Source organism: Oncorhynchus kisutch, unplaced genomic scaffold (genome assembly GCF_002021735.2).
Source record: "Oncorhynchus kisutch isolate 150728-3 unplaced genomic scaffold, Okis_V2 Okis03b-Okis08b_hom, whole genome shotgun sequence".
NCBI classification, from domain to species: domain Eukaryota; kingdom Metazoa; phylum Chordata; class Actinopteri; order Salmoniformes; family Salmonidae; genus Oncorhynchus; species Oncorhynchus kisutch.
Window position 1 is genome coordinate 15504498 of NW_022261980.1, and position 20957 is coordinate 15525454.

The window sequence follows — 20957 nt, forward strand, 5'->3', positions numbered from 1 at the left end:
AACAGACCACATTACTACAAACTACCCCTTCAGCTCACTAACGATGTGTGTAATAACAGAACATGGTGTTGGCCAATGGTCTGTACTAGGCGGCAGGGTAGACTAGTGGTTAGAGTGGAGGGGTGGCAGGGTAGCCTAGTGGTTAGAGTGGAGGGGCGGTAGGGTAGCCTAGTGGTTAGAGTGGAGGGGCGGTAGGGTAGACTAGTGGTTAGAGTGGAGGGGTGGCAGGGTAGACTAGTGGTTAGAGTGGAGGGGCGGCAGGGTAGACTAGTGGTTAGAGTGGAGGGGTGGCAGGGTAGACTAGTGGTTAGAGTGGAGGGGTGGCAGGGTAGACTAGTGGTTAGAGTGGAGGGGCGGCAGGGTAGACTAGTGGTTAGAGTGGAGGGGCGGTAGGTAGACTAGTGGTTAGAGTGGAGGGGTGGAGGGGGGGTAGCGTAGACTAGTGGTTAGAGTGGAGGGGTGGAGGGGGGGTAGCGTAGTCTAGTGGTTAGAGTGTAGGGGCGGCAGGTAGCCTAGTTGTTAGAGTGGAGGGGCGGCAGGGTAGCCTAGTGGTTAGAGTGTAGAGGCGGCAGGGTAGCCTAGTGGTTAGAGTGGAGTGGCGGCAGGGTAGCCTAGTGGTTAGAGCGTTGGACTAGTAACCGGAAGGTTGCAAGTTCAAATCCCCAAACTGACAAGGTACAAAATCTGTTGTTCTGCCCCTGAACAGGCAGTTAACCCACTGTTCCTAGACCAGTTAACGCACTGTTCCTAGACCAGTTAACCCACTGTTCCTAGACCAGTTAACCCACTGTTCCTAGGCCGTCATTGAAAATAAGAATTTGTTCTTAACTGACTTGCCATGTTAAATAAAAGGTAAAAAAAAAAAAATTGTACCTAAAAAAAAAGTAGAGTTAACTGAGACAGGACCAACGCAATAATCATTTTAAAATCAAAAATCACCTTTTTGTGGATGGTTTTGGGGTCCACATCCAGCACCACTATGTCCCTGAGCCTGGCGAACACCATTGTCTCTTTGGCCTGGACCAGCACCGACCCATCAATACCTGACGACAGATCAGTCAAGTATACAGTTAGCACACAGTTAGCACACAGTTAGCACACAGTTAGCACACAGTTAGCACACAGTTAGCACACAGTTAGCACACAGTTAGCACACAGTTCGCACACAGTATGTAAATCACATGCAGGGATAACTGAAATAAACCTTGGAAGGACATTTTCCAAAACTGGATAAGTAAGTTTATAAGCAGCATAACTCCTCCCCCGCCCCCCCCCCCCCCTTTCAGATGATTGGTCACATCTTACCTTGTATTGTGATGTCAGCGATGTTCCGCCGGTCATCACACACCTCCACACGGAATGAACCCAGCTTAGCAGACAGTTTGAAGTCGAACACATTGCTGTTTTTTGCTCCTTTCGACACTGAAGGAGGAGAACAACGAAACGACATTAATAATACTAGTGTTTAATGGCCATGTGGTGCCCAACATACACTGAATATAGTACAGAACAGAGATAATACTAGTCTTTAATGGCCATGTGGTGCCCAACATACACTGAATATAGTACAGAATGGTACAGAACAGAGATAATACTAGTCTTTAATGGCCATGTGGTGCCCAACATACACTGAATATAGTACAGAATGGTACAGAACAGTATATTATAGTATGGTACAGAACAGTATATTATAGTATGGTATATTAAAGTATATTATAGTATGGTATATTATAGTATGGTATATTAAAGTAAATTATAGTATGGTATATTATAGTATATTATAGTATGGTATAGAACAGTATATTATAGTATGGTATATTATAGTATGGTATATTATAGTATATTATAGTATGGTATATTATAGTATATTATAGTATGGTACAGAACAGTATATTATAGTATGGTATAGAACAGTATATTATAGTATGGTATATTATAGTATGGTATATTATAGTATATTATAGTATGGTATATTATAGTATATTATAGTATGGTACAGAACAGTATATTATAGTATGGTATATTATAGTATATTATAGTATGGTATATTAAAGTATATTATAGTATGGTATATTATAGTATATTATAGTATGGTATATTAAAGTATATTATAGTATGGTATATTAAAGTATATTATAGTATGGTATATTAAAGTATATTATAGTATGGTATATTATAGTATATTATAGTATGGTATATTATAGTATATTATAGAACAGTATATTATAGTATGGTATATTATAGTATATTATAGTATGGTATATTATAGTATGGTATAGAACAGTATATTATAGTATGGTATATTATAGTATATTATAGAATGGTATAGAACAGTATATTATAGTATGGTATATTATAGTATGGTATATTATAGTATGGTAAATTATAGTATGGTATGTTATAGTATGGCATAGTACATTATATTATGGTATAGTACAGTATGGTATATTATAGTATGGTATAGTACAGTATATTATAGTATGGTATATTAAAGTATGGTATAGAACAGTATATTATATTAAAGGTATATTTTACTATAGTATGGTATAGTATATTATAGTATGGTATAGAATACTATATTCTAGTATGGTATAGTACAGTATGGTTTATTATAGTATGGTATGTTATAGTATGGTATAGAACAGTATATTATAGTATGGTATAGAACAGTATATTATACTATGGTATAGAGCAGTATATTATAGTATGGTTTATTATAGTATAGTATAGAACAGTGTATTATTATATTATTATATATAATATAGTATGGTACAGTGTAGTACGATATGGTACAGTACGGTATGGTGTAGTACAGTACATATAGAACAGTATATTATAGTATGGTATATTATAGTATGGTATATTATAGTATGGTATAGAACAGTATATTATAGTATGGTATATTATAGAATGGTATGTTATAGTATGGTATAGTACAGAATATTACAGTGTAGTATGGTATATTATAGTATGGTATAGCACAGTATATTATAGTATGGTATAGCACAGTATATTATATTAAAGGTATATTATAGTATGGTATAGAACAGTATATTATAGTATGGTATGTTATAGTATGGTATATTATAGTATGGTATATTATAGTATGGTATGTTATAGTATGGTATATTATAGTATGGTATATTATAGTATGGTATAGGACAGTATATTAAAGTATGGTATAGAACAGTATATTATAGTATGGTATAGAACAGTATATTATAGTATGGTATATTATAGTATGGTATAGAACAGTATATTATAGTATGGTACAGAACAGTATATTATAGTATGGTATATTATAGTATGGTATAGAACAGTATATTATAGTATGGTACAGAACAGTATATTATAGTATGGTATATTAAAGTATATTATAGTATGGTATATTATAGTATGGTATATTAAAGTAAATTATAGTATGGTATATTATAGTATATTATAGTATGGTATAGAACAGTATATTATAGTATGGTATATTATAGTATGGTATATTATAGTATATTATAGTATGGTATATTATAGTATATTATAGTATGGTACAGAACAGTATATTATAGTATGGTATAGAACAGTATATTATAGTATGGTATATTATAGTATGGTATATTATAGTATATTATAGTATGGTATATTATAGTATATTATAGTATGGTACAGAACAGTATATTATAGTATGGTATATTATAGTATATTATAGTATGGTATATTAAAGTATATTATAGTATGGTATATTATAGTATATTATAGTATGGTATATTAAAGTATATTATAGTATGGTATATTAAAGTATATTATAGTATGGTATATTAAAGTATATTATAGTATGGTATATTATAGTATATTATAGTATGGTATATTATAGTATATTATAGAACAGTATATTATAGTATGGTATATTATAGTATATTATAGTATGGTATATTATAGTATGGTATAGAACAGTATATTATAGTATGGTATATTATAGTATATTATAGAATGGTATAGAACAGTATATTATAGTATGGTATATTATAGTATGGTATATTATAGTATGGTAAATTATAGTATGGTATGTTATAGTATGGCATAGTACATTATATTATGGTATAGTACAGTATGGTATATTATAGTATGGTATAGTACAGTATATTATAGTATGGTATATTAAAGTATGGTATAGAACAGTATATTATATTAAAGGTATATTTTACTATAGTATGGTATAGTATATTATAGTATGGTATAGAATACTATATTCTAGTATGGTATAGTACAGTATGGTTTATTATAGTATGGTATGTTATAGTATGGTATAGAACAGTATATTATAGTATGGTATAGAACAGTATATTATACTATGGTATAGAGCAGTATATTATAGTATGGTTTATTATAGTATAGTATAGAACAGTGTATTATTATATTATTATATATAATATAGTATGGTACAGTGTAGTACGATATGGTACAGTACGGTATGGTGTAGTACAGTACATATAGAACAGTATATTATAGTATGGTATATTATAGTATGGTATATTATAGTATGGTATAGAACAGTATATTATAGTATGGTATATTATAGAATGGTATGTTATAGTATGGTATAGTACAGAATATTACAGTGTAGTATGGTATATTATAGTATGGTATAGCACAGTATATTATAGTATGGTATAGCACAGTATATTATATTAAAGGTATATTATAGTATGGTATAGAACAGTATATTATAGTATGGTATGTTATAGTATGGTATATTATAGTATGGTATATTATAGTATGGTATGTTATAGTATGGTATATTATAGTATGGTATATTATAGTATGGTATAGGACAGTATATTAAAGTATGGTATAGAACAGTATATTATAGTATGGTATAGAACAGTATATTATAGTATGGTATATTATAGTATGGTATAGAACAGTATATTATAGTATGGTACAGAACAGTATATTATAGTATGGTATATTATAGTATGGTATAGAACAGTATATTATAGTATGGTACAGAACAGTATATTATAGTATGGTATAGAACAGTATATTATAGTATGGTATAGAACAGTATATTATAGTATGGTATATTATAGTATGGTATATTATAGTATGGTATATTATAGTATGGTATATTATAGTATGGTATATTATAGTATGGTATATTATAGTATGGTATATTATAGTATGGTATATTATAGTATGGTATATTATAGTATGGTATATTATAGTATGGTATGTTATAGTATGGTATATTATAGTATGGTATATTATAGTATGGTATGTTATAGTATGGTATATTATAGTATGGTATATTATAGTATGGTATAGGACAGTATATTAAAGTATGGTATAGAACAGTATATTATAGTATGGTATAGAACAGTATATTATAGTATGGTATATTATAGTATGGTATAGAACAGTATATTATAGTATGGTATATTATAGTATGGTATAGAACAGTATATTATAGTATGGTACAGAACAGTATATTATAGTATGGTATAGAACAGTGTATTATAGTATGGTATATTATAGTATGGTATAGAACAGTATATTATAGTATGGTATATTATAGTATGGTATAGAACAGTATATTATAGTATGGTATATTATAGTATGGTATAGAACAGTATATTATAGTATGGTACAGAACAGTATATTATAGTATGGTATAGAACAGTGTATTATAGTATGGTATATTATAGTATGGTATAGGACAGTATATTATAGTATGGTAAATAGGATGGTATAGTACAAAATATTATAGTATGGTATAGAAAAAGTATATTATAGTGTGGTATATTATAGTATGGTATAGAACAGTATATTATAGTATGGTATAGAACAGAATATTGTATTATAATATGGTATAGCATATTACAGTACATTATAGTATGGTATAGTATATTATAGTATAGAACAGTATATTATAGTATGGTATAGTGTATTATAGTATGGTATATTATAGTATGGTATAGTGTATTATAGTATGGTATATTATAGTATGGTATAGTATATTAAAGTACAGCATAGTATATCATAGTATAGTATGTTATAGTACAGTATAGTAAATTATAGTACAGTTTATTGTAGTATATCAAAGTATAGTATATTATAGTATAGCATAATGTATACCTGTCTTCCCCTGTCCAGCCTTCTCCACCTGTTTCTTGGCCTCTCTGTCCTTGGAGGCTGTCAGCTCCTGGGGTACGGCTGTGTTCAGATAGTTGATGGTGGAGAGGAGCGCTTTGGTGTGGAGGAGAAAGTCTAGAGATGACAACTCCACCTGGAGATACAACCATTCATGTTAAATACTGTACAAATACATATTAATACATAATCAATACAACTAGACCTACTCAATACAGACACCTTCTACTAGGATCCTACCAGAACTACATCAATACAGATACCTACTAGAACTACTGAGTCACATCAATACAGATACCTACTACTAGAACTACTGAGTCACATCAATACAGATACCTACTACTAGAACTACTGAGTCACATCAATACAGATACCTACTACTAGAACTACATCAATACAGATACCTACTAGAACTACTGAGTCACATCAATACAGATACATACTACTAGGATCCTACTAGAACTACATCAATACAGATGCCTCCTACTAGAACTACATCAATACAGATACCTACTACTAGGATTCCACTAGAACTACATCAATACAGATACCTACTACTAGGATCCTACTAGAACTACCGAGTCACATGATGAATACCGACACCTACTACTAGGATCCCACTAGAACAACATCAATACAGATACCTACTACTAGGATCCTACTAGAACTACTGAGTCACATCAATACAGGTACCTACTACTAGGATCCTACTAGAACTACATCAATACAGATACCTACTACTAGGATCCCACTAGAACTACATCAATACAGATACCTACTACTAGGATCCAACTAGAACTACATCAATACAGATACCTACTACTAGGATCCCACTAGAACTACATCAACACAGATACCTACTACTAGGATCCCACTAGAACTACATCAATACAGATAAATGATGAATTCTAGGAGGACTGAATTAGAACTGCTACTAAGGACTGAATTCTAGGAGGACTGAATTAGAACTGCTACTAAGGACTGAATTCTAGGAGGACTGATTAGAACTGAGACTAAGGACTGAATTCTAGGAGGACTGATTAGAACTGAGACTAAGGACTGAGGACTGATTAGAACTGAAAATAAGGACTGAATTCTAGGAGGACTGAATTTTAGGAGGACTGAATAGAACTGTGACTAAGGACTGAATTCTAGGAGGACTGATTAGAACTGCGACTAAGGACTGAATTCTAGGAGGACTGATTAGAACTGAGACTAAGGACTGAATTCTAGGAGGACTGATTAGAACTGAGACTATGGACTGAATCCTAGGAGGACTGATTAGAACTGAGACTATGGACGGAATTCTAGGAGGACTGATTAGAACTGCGACTAAGGACTGAATTCTGGGAGGACTGAATTCTAGGAGGACTGAATAGAACTGCGACTAAGGACTGAATTCTAGGAGGACTGATTAGAACTGAGACTAAGGACTGAATTCTAGGAGGACTGATTAGAACTGAGACTAAGGACTGAATTCTAGGAGGACTGATTAGAACTGAGACTAAGGACTGAATTATAGGAGGACTGATTAGAACTGAGACTAAGGACTGAATTCTAGGAGGACTGATTAGAACTGAGACTAAGGACTGAATTCTAGGAGGACTGATTAGAACTGAGACTAAGGACTGAATTCTAGGAGGACTGATTAGAACTGAGACTAAGGACTGAATTCTAGGAGGACTGATTAGAACTGCAACTAAGGACTGAATTCTAGGAGGACTGAATTCTAGGAGGACTGAATAGAACTGCGACTAAGGACTGAATTCTAGGAGGACTGATTAGAACTGAGACTAAGGACTGAATCCTAGGAGGACTGATTAGAACTGCAACTAAGGACTGAATTCTAGGAGGACTGAATTCTAGGAGGACTGAATAGAACTGCGACTAAGGACTGAATTCTAGGAGGACTGATTAGAACTGCGACTAAGGACTGAATTCTAGGAGGACTGATTAGAACTGAGACAAAGGACTGTATTCTAGGAGGACTGATTAGAACTGCGACTAAGGACTGAATTCTAGGAGGACTGATTAGAACTGAGACAAAGGACTGAATTCTAGGAGGACTGATTAGAACTGAGACAAAGGACTGAATTCTAGGAGGACTGATTAGAACTGAGACTAAGGACTGAATTCTAGGAGGACTGATTAGAACTGAGACTAAGGACTGAATTCTAGGAGGACTGATTAGAACTGAGACTAAGGACTGAATTCTAGGAGGACTGATTAGAACTGAGACTAAGGACTGAATTCTAGGAGGACTGATTAGAACTGCGACTAAGGACTGTATTCTAGGAGGACTGATTAGATCTGCGACTAAGGACTGAATTCTAGGAGGACTGATTAGAACTGAGACAAAGGACTGAATTCTAGGAGGACTGATTAGAACTGAGACTAAGGACTGAATTCTAGGAGGACTGATTAGAACTGAGACTAAGGACTGAATTCTAGGAGGACTGATTAGAACTGAGACTAAGGACTGAATTCTAGGAGGACTGATTAGAACTGAGACTAAGGACTGAATTCTAGGAGGACTGATTAGAACTGATAGGCTAAGGACTGAATTCTAGGAGGACTGATTAGAACTGAGACTAAGGACCCTGCTCTCTCACTCTAAATGCTCTCACTCCATCCTCTGTAGATGTGTAGCTGGGTAACCAACGAGAGGGTAGCTTCCTGGAAAGAACCCTACTCTCAGTCCATCCTCTGTAGAGGTATAGCTGGGTAACCAATGAGAGGGCAGCTTCCTGGAAAGGACCCTGCTCTTAGAAAGCACCATAAAGAGTCGTTGAGGAAGTGGTTAGCATACAGTAGAACTGGCTCTATACAAATACTGTGGAGCAAAACAACACATGGTGACGCGGAGATGTGTTAGGGGGGAGGGGGGGGGGGACAAAATACCTTCTAAATAAGAAATCAGAGGTAACCTTGGTTACTCAGAGAAAAACAACAACAAAAACACATACCTTCAGGTTTTGCTCAGTGTTGTCAAACGTGGTCTGGAAATTAGGCCCGTTGATATCAGCCTGTAGGAAGGGACAGCATGTCGTTAATACTCACAAACACTTCCTGCTCTGGAAAACGACCGCTTAGCTCATATAAGATTTCCATAGAAAGAGAGACCCAACGATACAAATATTGGGATTTTTCTTTCTAAAATAAGATATCGTGCTTGTGAACTTGGGCAAAATGCAATAGAGTGAGTGAGTGAGTGAGTGAGTGAGTGAGTGAGAGAGAGAGAGAGAGAGAAGATATCGATTTGAGACCAACAGAAGGAGTGAATGGACAAAAGGACCCCAGTGAGTAAAACTCCACTTACTTTGGTGTACTCCACTTTGAGCAGGTCTGAGCCGTGCTTGTCTGAGGAGCTGATCAGGTGCAGAGGCTGGTTATTGGAGTCTGGAAATGAACATCAGTCATTACTAATCATGTCTGGAGATGCCCATCCCTGTTATAGAGGGATAGAATCAGTTGGACGTCTCTACCGTGGTCCTACTGTACCTCTGATCTCACAGTAGACCAGGCCTACTTTACAGAGGTGAGGGTGAGGTCAGGGGTTAGGGTTACTAGTACCTCTGATCTCACAGTAGTCCAGGCCTACTTTACGGAGGTGATGGTGAGGTCATAGGTCAGGGGTTAGGGCTACTGTACCTCTGATCTAACAGTAGACCAGGCCTACTTTACGGAGGTAGGAGGTGATGGTGAGGTCATAGGTCAGGGGTTAGGGCTACTGTACCTCTGATCTCACAGTAGTCCAGGCCTACTTTACGGAGGTAGGAGGTGATGGTGAGGTCATAGGTCAGGGGTTAGGGTTAGTTAGTTAGGGTTACTGGTACCTCGTATCTCACAGTAGTCCAGGCCTACTTTACGGAGGTAGGAGGTGATGGTGAGGTCATAGGTTCTCATCTTGCCCTCTGCTCCCAGCTGAGACACACTGAGGGCTAACAGCGTGTTCTCCTGGTCAGCCTGACGCGTCAACTCCAACAGCACCTGGAGAACGTCACCAAAAACACACCTCAATAACATGGTAGCGCTTTAGCATAGTCCTAGCATAGCGCTTTAGACAGTGGTCCTGTGGTAGCATAGCGCTTTAGACAGTGGTCCTGTGTAGCATAGCGCTTTAGACAGTGGTCCTGTGGTCCTGTGGTAGCATAGCGCTTTAGACAGTGGTCCTGTGGTAGCATAGCGCTTTAGACAGTGAATCTGTGGTAGCATAGCGCTTTAGACAGTGAATCTGTGGTCCTGTGGTAGCATAGCGCTTTAGACAGTGAATCTGTGGTAGCATAGCGCTTTAGACAGTGGTCCTGTGTAGCATAGCGCTTTAGACAGTGAATCTGTGGTCCTGTGGTAGCATAGCGCTTTAGACAGTGGTCCTGTGTAGCATAGCTCTTTAGACAGTGGTCCTGTGTAGCATAGCTCTTTAGACAGTGGTCCTGTGTAGCATAGTGCTTTAGACAGTGGTCCTGTGTAGCATAGCGCTTTAGACAGTGGTCCTGTGTAGCATAGTGCTTTAGACAGTGGTCCTGTGTAGCTCGGTTGGTAGAGCATAGTGCTTTAGACAGTGGTCCTGTGTAGCATAGCGCTTTAGACAGTGGTCCTGTGTAGCATAGCGCTTTAGACAGTGGTCCTGTGTAGCATAGTGCTATAGACAGTGGTCCTGTGTAGCATAGCGCTTTAGACAGTGGTCCTGTGTAGCATAGTGCTATAGACAGTGGTCCTGTGTAGCATAGCGCTATAGACAGTGGTCCTGTGTAGCTCGGTTGGTAGAGCATAGTGCTTTAGACAGTGGTCCTGGGTAGCTCGGTTGGTAGAGCATAGTGCTATAGACAGTGGTCCTGTGTAGCTCGGTTGGTAGAGCATAGTGCTTTAGACAGTGGTCCTGTGTAGCTCGGTTGGTAGAGCATAGTGCTTTAGACAGTGGTCCTGTGTAGCATAGTGCTTTAGACAGTGGTCCTGTGTAGCTCGGTTGGTAGAGCATAGTGCTTTAGACAGTGGTCCTGTGTAGCATAGCGCTTTAGACAGTGGTCCTGTGTAGCATAGCGCTTTAGACAGTGGTCCTGTGTAGCATAGCGCTTTAGACAGTGGTCCTGTGTAGCATAGCGCTTTAGACAGTGGTCCTGTGTAGCATAGCGCTTTAGACAGTGGTACTGTGTAGCATAGTGCTTTAGACAGTGGTCCTGTGTAGCATAGTGCTATAGACAGTGGTCCTGTGTAGCATAGTGCTATAGACAGTGGTCCTGTGTAGCATAGCGCTTTAGACAGTGGTCCTGTGTAGCATAGCGCTATAGACAGTGGTCCTGTGTAGCATAGCGCTTTAGACAGTGGTCCTGTGTAGCATAGTGCTTTAGACAGTGGCCCTGTGTAGCATAGCGCTATAGACAGTGGTCCTGTGTAGCATAGCGCTTTAGACAGTGGTCCTGTGTAGCATAGTGCTATAGACAGTGGTCCTGTGTAGCATAGTGCTATAGACAGTGGTCCTGTGTAGCATAGTGCTATAGACAGTGGTCCTGTGTAGCAGTGCTTTAGACAGTGGTCCTGTGTAGCTCGGTTGGTAGAGCATAGTGCTTTAGACAGTGGTCCTGTGTAGCATAGCGCTTTAGACAGTGGCCCTGTGTAGCATAGCGCTTTAGACAGTGGTACTGTGTAGCATAGTGCTTTAGACAGTGGTCCTGTGTAGCATAGTGCTATAGACAGTGGTCCTGTGTAGCATAGCGCTTTAGACAGTGGTCCTGTGTAGCATAGCGCTTTAGCAACACCAGAGTTGTGCGTTCGACTCCCACTGTATTGATTTGAACATTAGAGAGATTAAACAAACAAAAACGCCCCGTACCGCTTTGACTTCAAACTTGAAGTGTACGTCAGTCAGGTCCTCTATGACGGAGGGCTGGTGCTCCTCATCCACAGACATATAATATGACTCTCCATCTGAGTCTGAGGAGGAAGAGAAATATATAGAGTAATATAGACTACATAGAGACTACATAGAGACAACATATAGGCTACATAGAGACTACATAGACTACATATAGATTATATACAGACTACATATAGATTACATACAGACTACATACAGACTACATACAGACTACATACAGACTACATAGAGACTACATATAGATTACATACAGACTACATATAGATTACATACAGACTACATATAGATTACATACAGACTACATATAGATTACATAGAGACTACATAGAGACTACATAGAGACTACATAGTGTAAAAAGATCACACATACACTGAGTGGACAAAACATTAGGAACACCTTCCTAATATTGATTTGCAACCCCCCCCCCCCCCCTTTCTCCCTCAGAACAGCCTCAATTCGTCGGGGCGTGGACTCTGCAAGGTGTCAAAGCAATCTACAGGGATACTGGCCCATGTTGACTCCAATGCTTCCCACAGTTGTGTCAAGTTGGCTGGATGTCCTTTGGGTGGTGAACCATTCTTGATACACACGGGAAACTGTTCAGTGTGAAAAACCCAGCAGCATTGCAGTTCTTGACATACTACCATACTGTTCAAAAGGCACCTCAATATTTCGTCTTGTCCGTTCACCCTCTGAATGGCACATCCGTAGCACGCGCTCCAGCAGGTGTATCTCACTGATCATCAGTATCTTACTGTTTTTATTTATTTACTTTTCTGCTCTTCTGCACACCAATATCTCTACCTGTACATGACCATCTGATCATTCATCACTCCAGTGTTAATCTGCAAAATTGTAATTATTTGCCTACCTCCTCATGCCTTTTGCACACATTGTATATAGACTCCTCCTTTGGTTTCTACTGTGTTATTGACTTGTTAATTGTTTATTCCATGTGTAACTCTTTGTTGTCTGCTCACACTGCTATGCTTTATCTTGGCCAGGTCGCAGTTGTAAATGAGAACTTGTTCTCAACTAGCCTACCTGGTTAAATAAAGGTGTTCTCAACTAGCCTACCTGGTTAAATAAAGGTGTTCTCAACTAGCCTACCTGGTTGAATAAAGGTGTTCTCAACTAGCCTACCTGGTTAAATAAAGGTGTTCTCAACTAGCCTACCTGGTTAAATAAAGGTGTTCTCAACTAGCCTACCTGGTTAAATAAAGGTGTTCTCAACTAGCCTACCTGGTTAAATAAAGGTGAAATATTTATTTTTATTTTTAAAACACACACACAATCCATGTCTCAATGGTCTCAAGGCTTAAAAAATCCTTCTTTAACCCGACTCCTCCCCTTCATCTTTAACCTGACTCCTCCCCTTCATCTTTAACCTGACTCCTCCCCTTCATCTTTAACCTGACTCCTCCCCTTCACCTTTAACCTGACTCCTCCCCTTCACCTTTAACCCGACTCCTCTCCTTCATCTTTAACCTGACTCCTCCCCTTCATCTTTAACCTGACTCCTCCCCTTCATCTTTAACCTGACTCCTCCCCTTCATCTTTAACCTGACTCCTCCCCTTCATCTACACTGATTTGAAGTGTATTTAACAGGTGACATCAATAAGGGATCATAGCTTTCACCTGGACTGGACAGTTTGTCATGAAAAGAGCAGGTGTTCCTAATGTTTTGTCCACTCAGTGTACATCACCTACAGACGTCTGAAAATAAACAGAACATATCCCATAGTGAAAGAAATGTTTCCACTCATTCATGATTCATCCCATACAATAACAGATGGTCCTTCTATCTCCTGGTCGTAGATCTTCAGTAACAGATGGTCCATCTATCTCCTGGTCTTTGATCTTCAGTAACAGATGGTCCTTCTATCTCCTGGTCTTTGTTCTTCAGTAACAGATGGTCCTTCTATCTCCTGGTCTTTGTTCTTCCTTCTATCTCCTGGTCTTTGTTCTTCAATAACAGATGGTCCTTCTATCTCCTGGTCTTAGTTCTTCAATAACAGATGGTCCTATCTCCTGGTCTTAGTTCTTCAGTAACAGATGGTCCATCTATCTCCTGGTCTTTGTTCTTCAATAACAGATGGTCCATCCATCTCCTGGTCTTTGTCCTTCAGTAACAGATGGTCCATCTATCTCCTGGTCTTTGTTCTTCAGTAACAGATGGTCCATCTATCTCCTGGTCTTGTTCTTCAGTAACAGATGGTCCATCTATCTCCTGGTCTTTGTTCTTCAGTAACAGATGGTCCATCAATCTCCTGGTCTTTGTTCTTCAGTAACAGATGGTCCATCTATCTCCTGGTCTTTGATCTTCAGTAACATATGGTCCATCTATCTCCTGGTCTTTGTTCTTCATTAACAGATGGTCCTTCTATCTCCTGGTCTTTGTTCTTCAGTAACAGATGGTCCATCTATCTCCTGGTCTTTGTTCTTCAGTAACAGATGGTCCATCTCTCCTGGTCTTTGATCTTCAGTAACAGATGGTCCTTCTATCTCCTGGTCTTTGTTCTTCAATAACAGATGGTCCATCTATCTCCTGGTCTTTGTTCTTCAGTAATAGTTGCCATGGAAATGCCCTTGTTTGTCTGATCTAGTTCAGATGAAGGAGGTTGAGCCGCGGACTCTAAAATACAGTCTTCTGTTCCCTGAGGGGGAGCTGTTGTATTCTGGCTTGCACTCGACATCGACTCACCATCCCCAACAGACAACTCCGAGTCGTGGCATCCGTTTTAGACAAAGACCAGGGGACAGGAGGAGCATCCCATCTAGGATCAGATTACCTGACGCCCAATTATAACCGTTAAGAGTGGTCAGATAACAGCAGAGCCTGGATCAGTTCCTGCAGAAACAGTTTAGTGAAGAACCAACCCCCCACCTGTCTCTAATGCATCCAGCAGGACGGTGGACTGTAAACCCAGGACGTTGGGCCTGGCCTCAGACAAACACAGCATCTAGTGGAAACAAGATGGGAGGGGAAGAAAACAGGTGATTATCTATTAGACATGATGAACTGTACCAATATAATGGGTGTGTCGGTTACTCTACTGGTGAACTGGGGCATACCAACTGTACCAATATAATGGATGTGTAGGTTACTCTACTGTACCAATATAATGGGTGTGTGTGTAGGCTACTCTACTGTACCAATATAATGGATGTGTAGGCTACTCTACTGGTGAACTGGGTCATACCAACTGTACCAATATAATGGGTGTGTAGGTTACTCTACTGGTGAACTGGGGCATACCAACTGTACCAATATAATGGATTGGATGCCTCCAGTATTTATGCTGCAGTAGTTTATGTGTCGGGGGGCTGGGGTCAGTTTGTTATATCTGGAGTACTTCTCCTGTCCTATTCGGTGTCCTGTGTGAATCTAAGTGTGCGTTCTCTAATTCTCTCCTTCTCTCATTCTTTCTCTCTCTCGGAGGACCTGAGCCCTAGGACCATGCCCCAGGACTACCTGACATGATGACTCCTTGCTGTCCCCAGTCCACCTGGCCATGCTGCTGCTCCAGTTTCAACTTCCACCTGACTGTGCTGCTGCTCTAGTTTCAACTGTTCTGCCTTATTATTATTTGACCATGCTGGTCATTTATGAACATTTGAACATCTTGGCCATGTTCTGTTATAATCTCCACCCGGCACAGCCAGAAGAGGACTGGCCACCCCACATAGCCTGGTTCCTCTCTAGGTTTCTTCCTAGGTATTGGCCTTTCTAGGGAGTTTTTCCTAGCCACCGTGTTTCTACACCTGCATTGCTTGCTGTTTGGGGTTTTAGGCTGGGTTTCTGTACAGCACTTTGAGATATCAGCTGATGTACGAAGGGCTATATAAATACATTTGATTTGATTTGATTTGATGTGTAGGTTACTCTACTGTACCAATATAATGGGTGTGTAGGCTACTCTACTGGTGAACTGGGGCATACCAACTGTACCAATATAATGGGTGTGTAGGGTACTCTACTGGTGAACTGGGGCATACCAACTGTACCAATATAATGGGTGTGTGTAGAGGTTACTCTACTGGTGAACTGGGGCATACCAACTGTACCAATATAATGGATGTGTAGGTTACTCTACTGTACCAATATAATGGGTGTGTAGGCTACTCTACTGGTGAACTGGGGCATACCAACTGTACCAATATAATGGGTGTGTGTAGAGGTTACTCTACTGGTGAACTGGGGCATACCAACTGTACCAATATAATGGATGTGTAGGTTACTCTACTGGTGAACTGGGGCATACCAACTGTACCAATATAATGGGTGTGCTCTTAACTGCTCTTAAACGCTAGTAAAACCAAATGCATGCTTTTCAACCGATCGCTGCCTGCACCCGCATGCCCGACTAGCATCACCACCCTGGATGGTTCCGACCTAGAATATGTGGACATCTATAAGTACCTAGGTGTCTGGCTAGACTGCAAACTCTCCTTCCAGACTCATATCAAACATCTCCAATCGAAAATCAAATCAAGAGTCGGCTTTCTATTCCGCAACAAAGCCTCCTTCACTCACGCCGCCAAGCTTACCCTAGTAAAACTGACTATCCTACCGATCCTCGACTTCGGCGATGTCATCTACAAAATGGCTTCCAACACTCTACTCAGCAAACTGGATGCAGTCTATCACAGTGCCATCCGTTTTGTCACTAAAGCACCTTATACCACCCACCACTGCGACCTGTTATGCTCTAGTCGGCTGGCCCTCGCTACATATTCGTCGCCAGACCCACTGGCTCCAGGACATCTACAAGTCCATGCTAGGTAAAGCTCCGCCTTATCTCAGCTCACTGGTCACGAGGGCAACACCCATCCGTAGCACGCGCTCCAGCAGGTGTATCTCACTGATCATCCCTAAAGCAAACACCTAATTTGGCCGCCTTTCGTTCCAGTACTCTGCTGCCTGTGACTGGAACGAATTGCAAAAATCGCTGAAGTTGGAGACTTTTATCTCCCTCACCAACTTCAAACATCTGCTATGTGAGCAGCTAACCGATCGCTGCAGCTGTACATAGTCTATTGGTAAATAGCCCACCCATTTTCACCTACCTCATCCCCATACTGTTTTTATTTATTTACTTTTCTGCTCTTCTGCACACCAATATCTCTACCTGTACATGACCATCTGATCATTTATCACTCCAGTGTTAATCTGCAAAATTGTAATTATTTGCCTACCTCCTCATGCCTTTTGCACACAATGTATATAGACTCCCCTTTTGGTTTCTACTGTGTTATTGACTTGTTAATTGTTTATTCCATGTGTAACTCTTTGTTGTCTGCTCACACTGCTATGCTTTATCTTGGCCAGGTCGCAGTTGTAAATGAGAACTTGTTCTCAACTAGCCTACCTGGTTAAATAAAGGTGTTCTCAACTAGCCTACCTGGTTAAATAAAGGTGTTCTCAACTAGCCTACCTGGTTAAATAAAGGTGTTCTCAACTAGCCTACCTGATTAAATAAAGGTGAAATAAAATAAAAGAGGTTACTCTACTGGTGAACTGGGGCATACCAACTGTACCGTCTGGGTGGGGATGGAATCACCCTGGGGCATACCAACTGTACCGTCTGGGTGGGGATGGAATCACCCTGGGGCATACCAACTGTACCGTCTGGGTGGGGATGGAATCACCCTGGGGCATACCAACTGTACCGTCTGGGTGGGGATGGAATCACCCTGGGGCATACCAACTGTACCGTCTGGGTGGGGATGGAATCACCCTGGGGCATACCAACTGTACCGTCTGGGTGGGGATGGAATCACCCTGGGGCATACCAACTGTACCGTCTGGGTGGGGATGGAATCACCCTGGGGCATACCAACTGTACCGTCTGGGTGGGGATGGAATCACCCTGGGGCATACCAACTGTACCGTCTGGGTGGGGATGGAATCACCCTGGGGCATACCAACTGTAACGTCTGGGTGGGGATGGAATCACCCTGGGGCATACCAACTGTACCGTCTGGGTGGGGATGGAATCACCCTGGGGCATAACAACTGTACCGTCTGGGTGGGGATGGAATCACCCTGGGGCATAACAACTGTACCGTCTGGGTGGGGATGGAATCACCCTGGGGCATAACAACTGTACCGTCTGGGTGGGGATGGAATCACCCTGGGGCATACCAACTGTACCGTCTGGGTGGGGATGGAATCACCCTGGGGCATACCAACTGTACCGTCTGGGTGGGGATGGAATCACCCTGGGGCATACCAACTGTAACGTCTGGGTGGGGATGGAATCACCCTGGGGCATACCAACTGTACCGTCTGGGTGGGGATGGAATCACCCTGGGGCATACCAACTGTACCGTCTGGGTGGGGATGGAATCACCCTGGGGCATAACAACTGTACCGTCTGGGTGGGGATGGAATCACCCTGAGGCATACCAACTGTACCGTCTGGGTGGGGATGGAATCACCCTGGGGCATAACAACTGTACCGTCTGGGTGGGGATGGAATCACCCTGGGGCATACCAACTGTACCGTCTGGGTGGGGATGGAATCACCCTGGGGCATAACAACTGTACCGTCTGGGTGGGGATGGAATCACCCTGGGGCATAACAACTGTACCTTCTGGGTGGGGATGGAATCACCCTGGGGCATAACAACTGTACCGTCTGGGTGGGGATGGAATCACCCTGGGGCATACCAACTGTACTGTCTGGGTGGGAATGGAATCACTCTGGGGCATACCAACTTTACCTTCTGGGTAGGGGTAGAAGGGGTGGAATCACTCTGGGGCATACTAACTGTACCGTCTGGGTGGGTATGGAATCACTCTGGGGCATACCAACTGTACCTTCTGGGTGGGGGTGGAATCCCTCTGGGGCATACCAACCGTAACTTCTGGGTGGTGGTGGATTCACTCTGGGGCATACCAATCTTACCTTCTGGGTGGGGGTGGAAGGGGTGGAATTACTCTGAGTCATACCAACTGTACCTTCTGGGTGGGGGTGGAAGTGGTGGATTTACTCTGGGTCATACCAACTATCTTCTGGGTGGGGGTGGAAGGGGTGGAATCACTCGGGGGCATACCAACTGTACCTTCTGGGTGGGGGTGGAAGGGGTGGAATTACTCTGGGGCATACCAACTGTACCTTCTGGGTGGGGGTAGAAGGGGTGGAATCACTCTGGGGCAGGGGGATGCTGTTGACCAGGTCCAACACTCCCTGGATCTTCTGGTCTGAGATCTTCACATGGAGGAGAGGCAGTTCTCCAGACACCTTGAATCTGGAACACAGTAGATACCAGAGGTTTACTAATCTGGAACACAGTAGATACCAGAGGTTTACTAATCTGGAACACAGTAGATACCAGAGGTTTACTAATCTGGAACACAGTAGATACCAGAGGTTTACTAATCTGGAACACAGTAGATACCAGAGGTTTACTAATCTGGAACACAGTAGATACCAGAGGTTTACTAATCTGGAACACAGTAGATACCAGAGGTTTACTAATCTGGAACACAGTAGATACCAGAGGTTTACTAATCTGGAACACAGTAGATACCAGAGGTTTACTAATCTGGAACACAGTAGATACCAGAGGTTTACTAATCTGAAACACAGTAGATACCAGAGGTTTACTAATCTGAAACACAGTAGATACCAGAGGTTTACTAATCTGAAACACAGTAGAAACCAGAGGTTTACTAATCCGGTCTGGTGTTACCTGGCTCAGCCCCCCCAGTCTGGTGTTACCTGGCTCAGCCCCCCCAGTCTGGTGTTACCTGGCTCAGCCCCCCCCAGTCTGGTGTTACCTGGCTCAGCCCCCCCAGTCTGGTGTTACCTGGCTCAGCCCCCCCAGTCTGGTGTTACCTGGCTCAGCCCCCCCCAGTCTGGTGTTACCTGGCTCAGCCCCCACCAGTCTGGTTAACAGTCTGGTGTTACCTGGCTCAGCCCCCCCAGTCTGGTTAACAGTCTGGTGTTACCTGGCTCAGCCCCCCCAGTCTGGTGTTACCTGGCTCAGCCCCCCCCCAGTCTGGTGTTACCTGGCTCAGCCCCCCCCCCCAGTCTGGTGTTACCTGGCTCAGCCCCCCCCCCCCAGTCTGGTGTTACCTGGCTCAGCCCCCCCCCCCCAGTCTGGTGTTACCTGGCTCAGCCCCCCCCCCCCCAGTCTGGTGTTACCTGGCTCAGCCCCCCCCCCCCCAGTCTGGTGTTACCTGGCTCAGCCCCCCCCCAGTCTGGTGTTACCTGGCTCAGCCCCCCCCCAGTCTGGTGTTACCTGGCTCAGCCCCCCCCCAGTCTGGTGTTACCTGGCTCAGCCCCCCCCCCAGTCTGGTGTTACCTGGCTCAGCCCCCCCCCCAGTCTGGTGTTACCTGGCTCAGCCCCCCCCCAGTCTGGTGTTACCTGGCTCAGCCCCCCCCCAGTCTGGTGTTACCTGGCTCAGCCCCCCCCAGTCTGGTGTTACCTGGCTCAGCCCCCCCAGTCTGGTGTTACCTGGCTCAGCCCCCCCAGTCTGGTGTTACCTGGCTCAGCCCCCCCAGTCTGGTGTTACCTGGCTCAGCCCCCCCAGTCTGGTGTTACCTGGCTCAGCCCCCCAAGTCTGGTGTTACCTGGCTCAGCCCCCCAGTCTTGTGTTACCTGGACATCCTGGTGTCCTTCTCCACCATGCATTTGGCCAGCTGGAGGCTGAAGTCCATGGGCTGCAGGATGTGCTGTACAGAGGAACCACGTTGACGGGCCGTCTTCCACTCCTCACCTGTAGGGACAGAGACAGTGGGGACAGAGCTCAGTGGGGCAGACCGGAACAGTGGGGGGCAGGGCTCGGTGGGGACAGAGACCGGAACAGTGGGGGACAGAGCTCAGTGGGGACAGAGACCGGAACAGTGGGGGACAGAGCTCAGTGGGGACAGAGACCGGAACAGTGGGGGACAGAGCTCAGTGGGGACAGACCGGAACAGTGGGGG

The 20957-nt window shown here is 42.1% G+C and overlaps 1 protein-coding gene across 1 annotated transcript in view; it reads right to left on the reverse strand.

Annotated features, from left to right (window-relative positions):
- The window catches only part of LOC109876910 (vacuolar protein sorting-associated protein 13C-like), a 225678-nt gene that overhangs the window by 142736 nt on the left and 61985 nt on the right, over positions 1-20957 (reverse strand). Inside the window, 10 exon segments of the mRNA XM_031812890.1 lie at positions 940-1043; positions 1306-1422; positions 6127-6277; positions 9108-9167; positions 9461-9540; positions 9978-10131; positions 11972-12072; positions 14906-14981; positions 19143-19275; positions 20632-20749. Of these exon segments, the coding sequence (XP_031668750.1) occupies positions 940-1043; positions 1306-1422; positions 6127-6277; positions 9108-9167; positions 9461-9540; positions 9978-10131; positions 11972-12072; positions 14906-14981; positions 19143-19275; positions 20632-20749 (1094 nt within the window).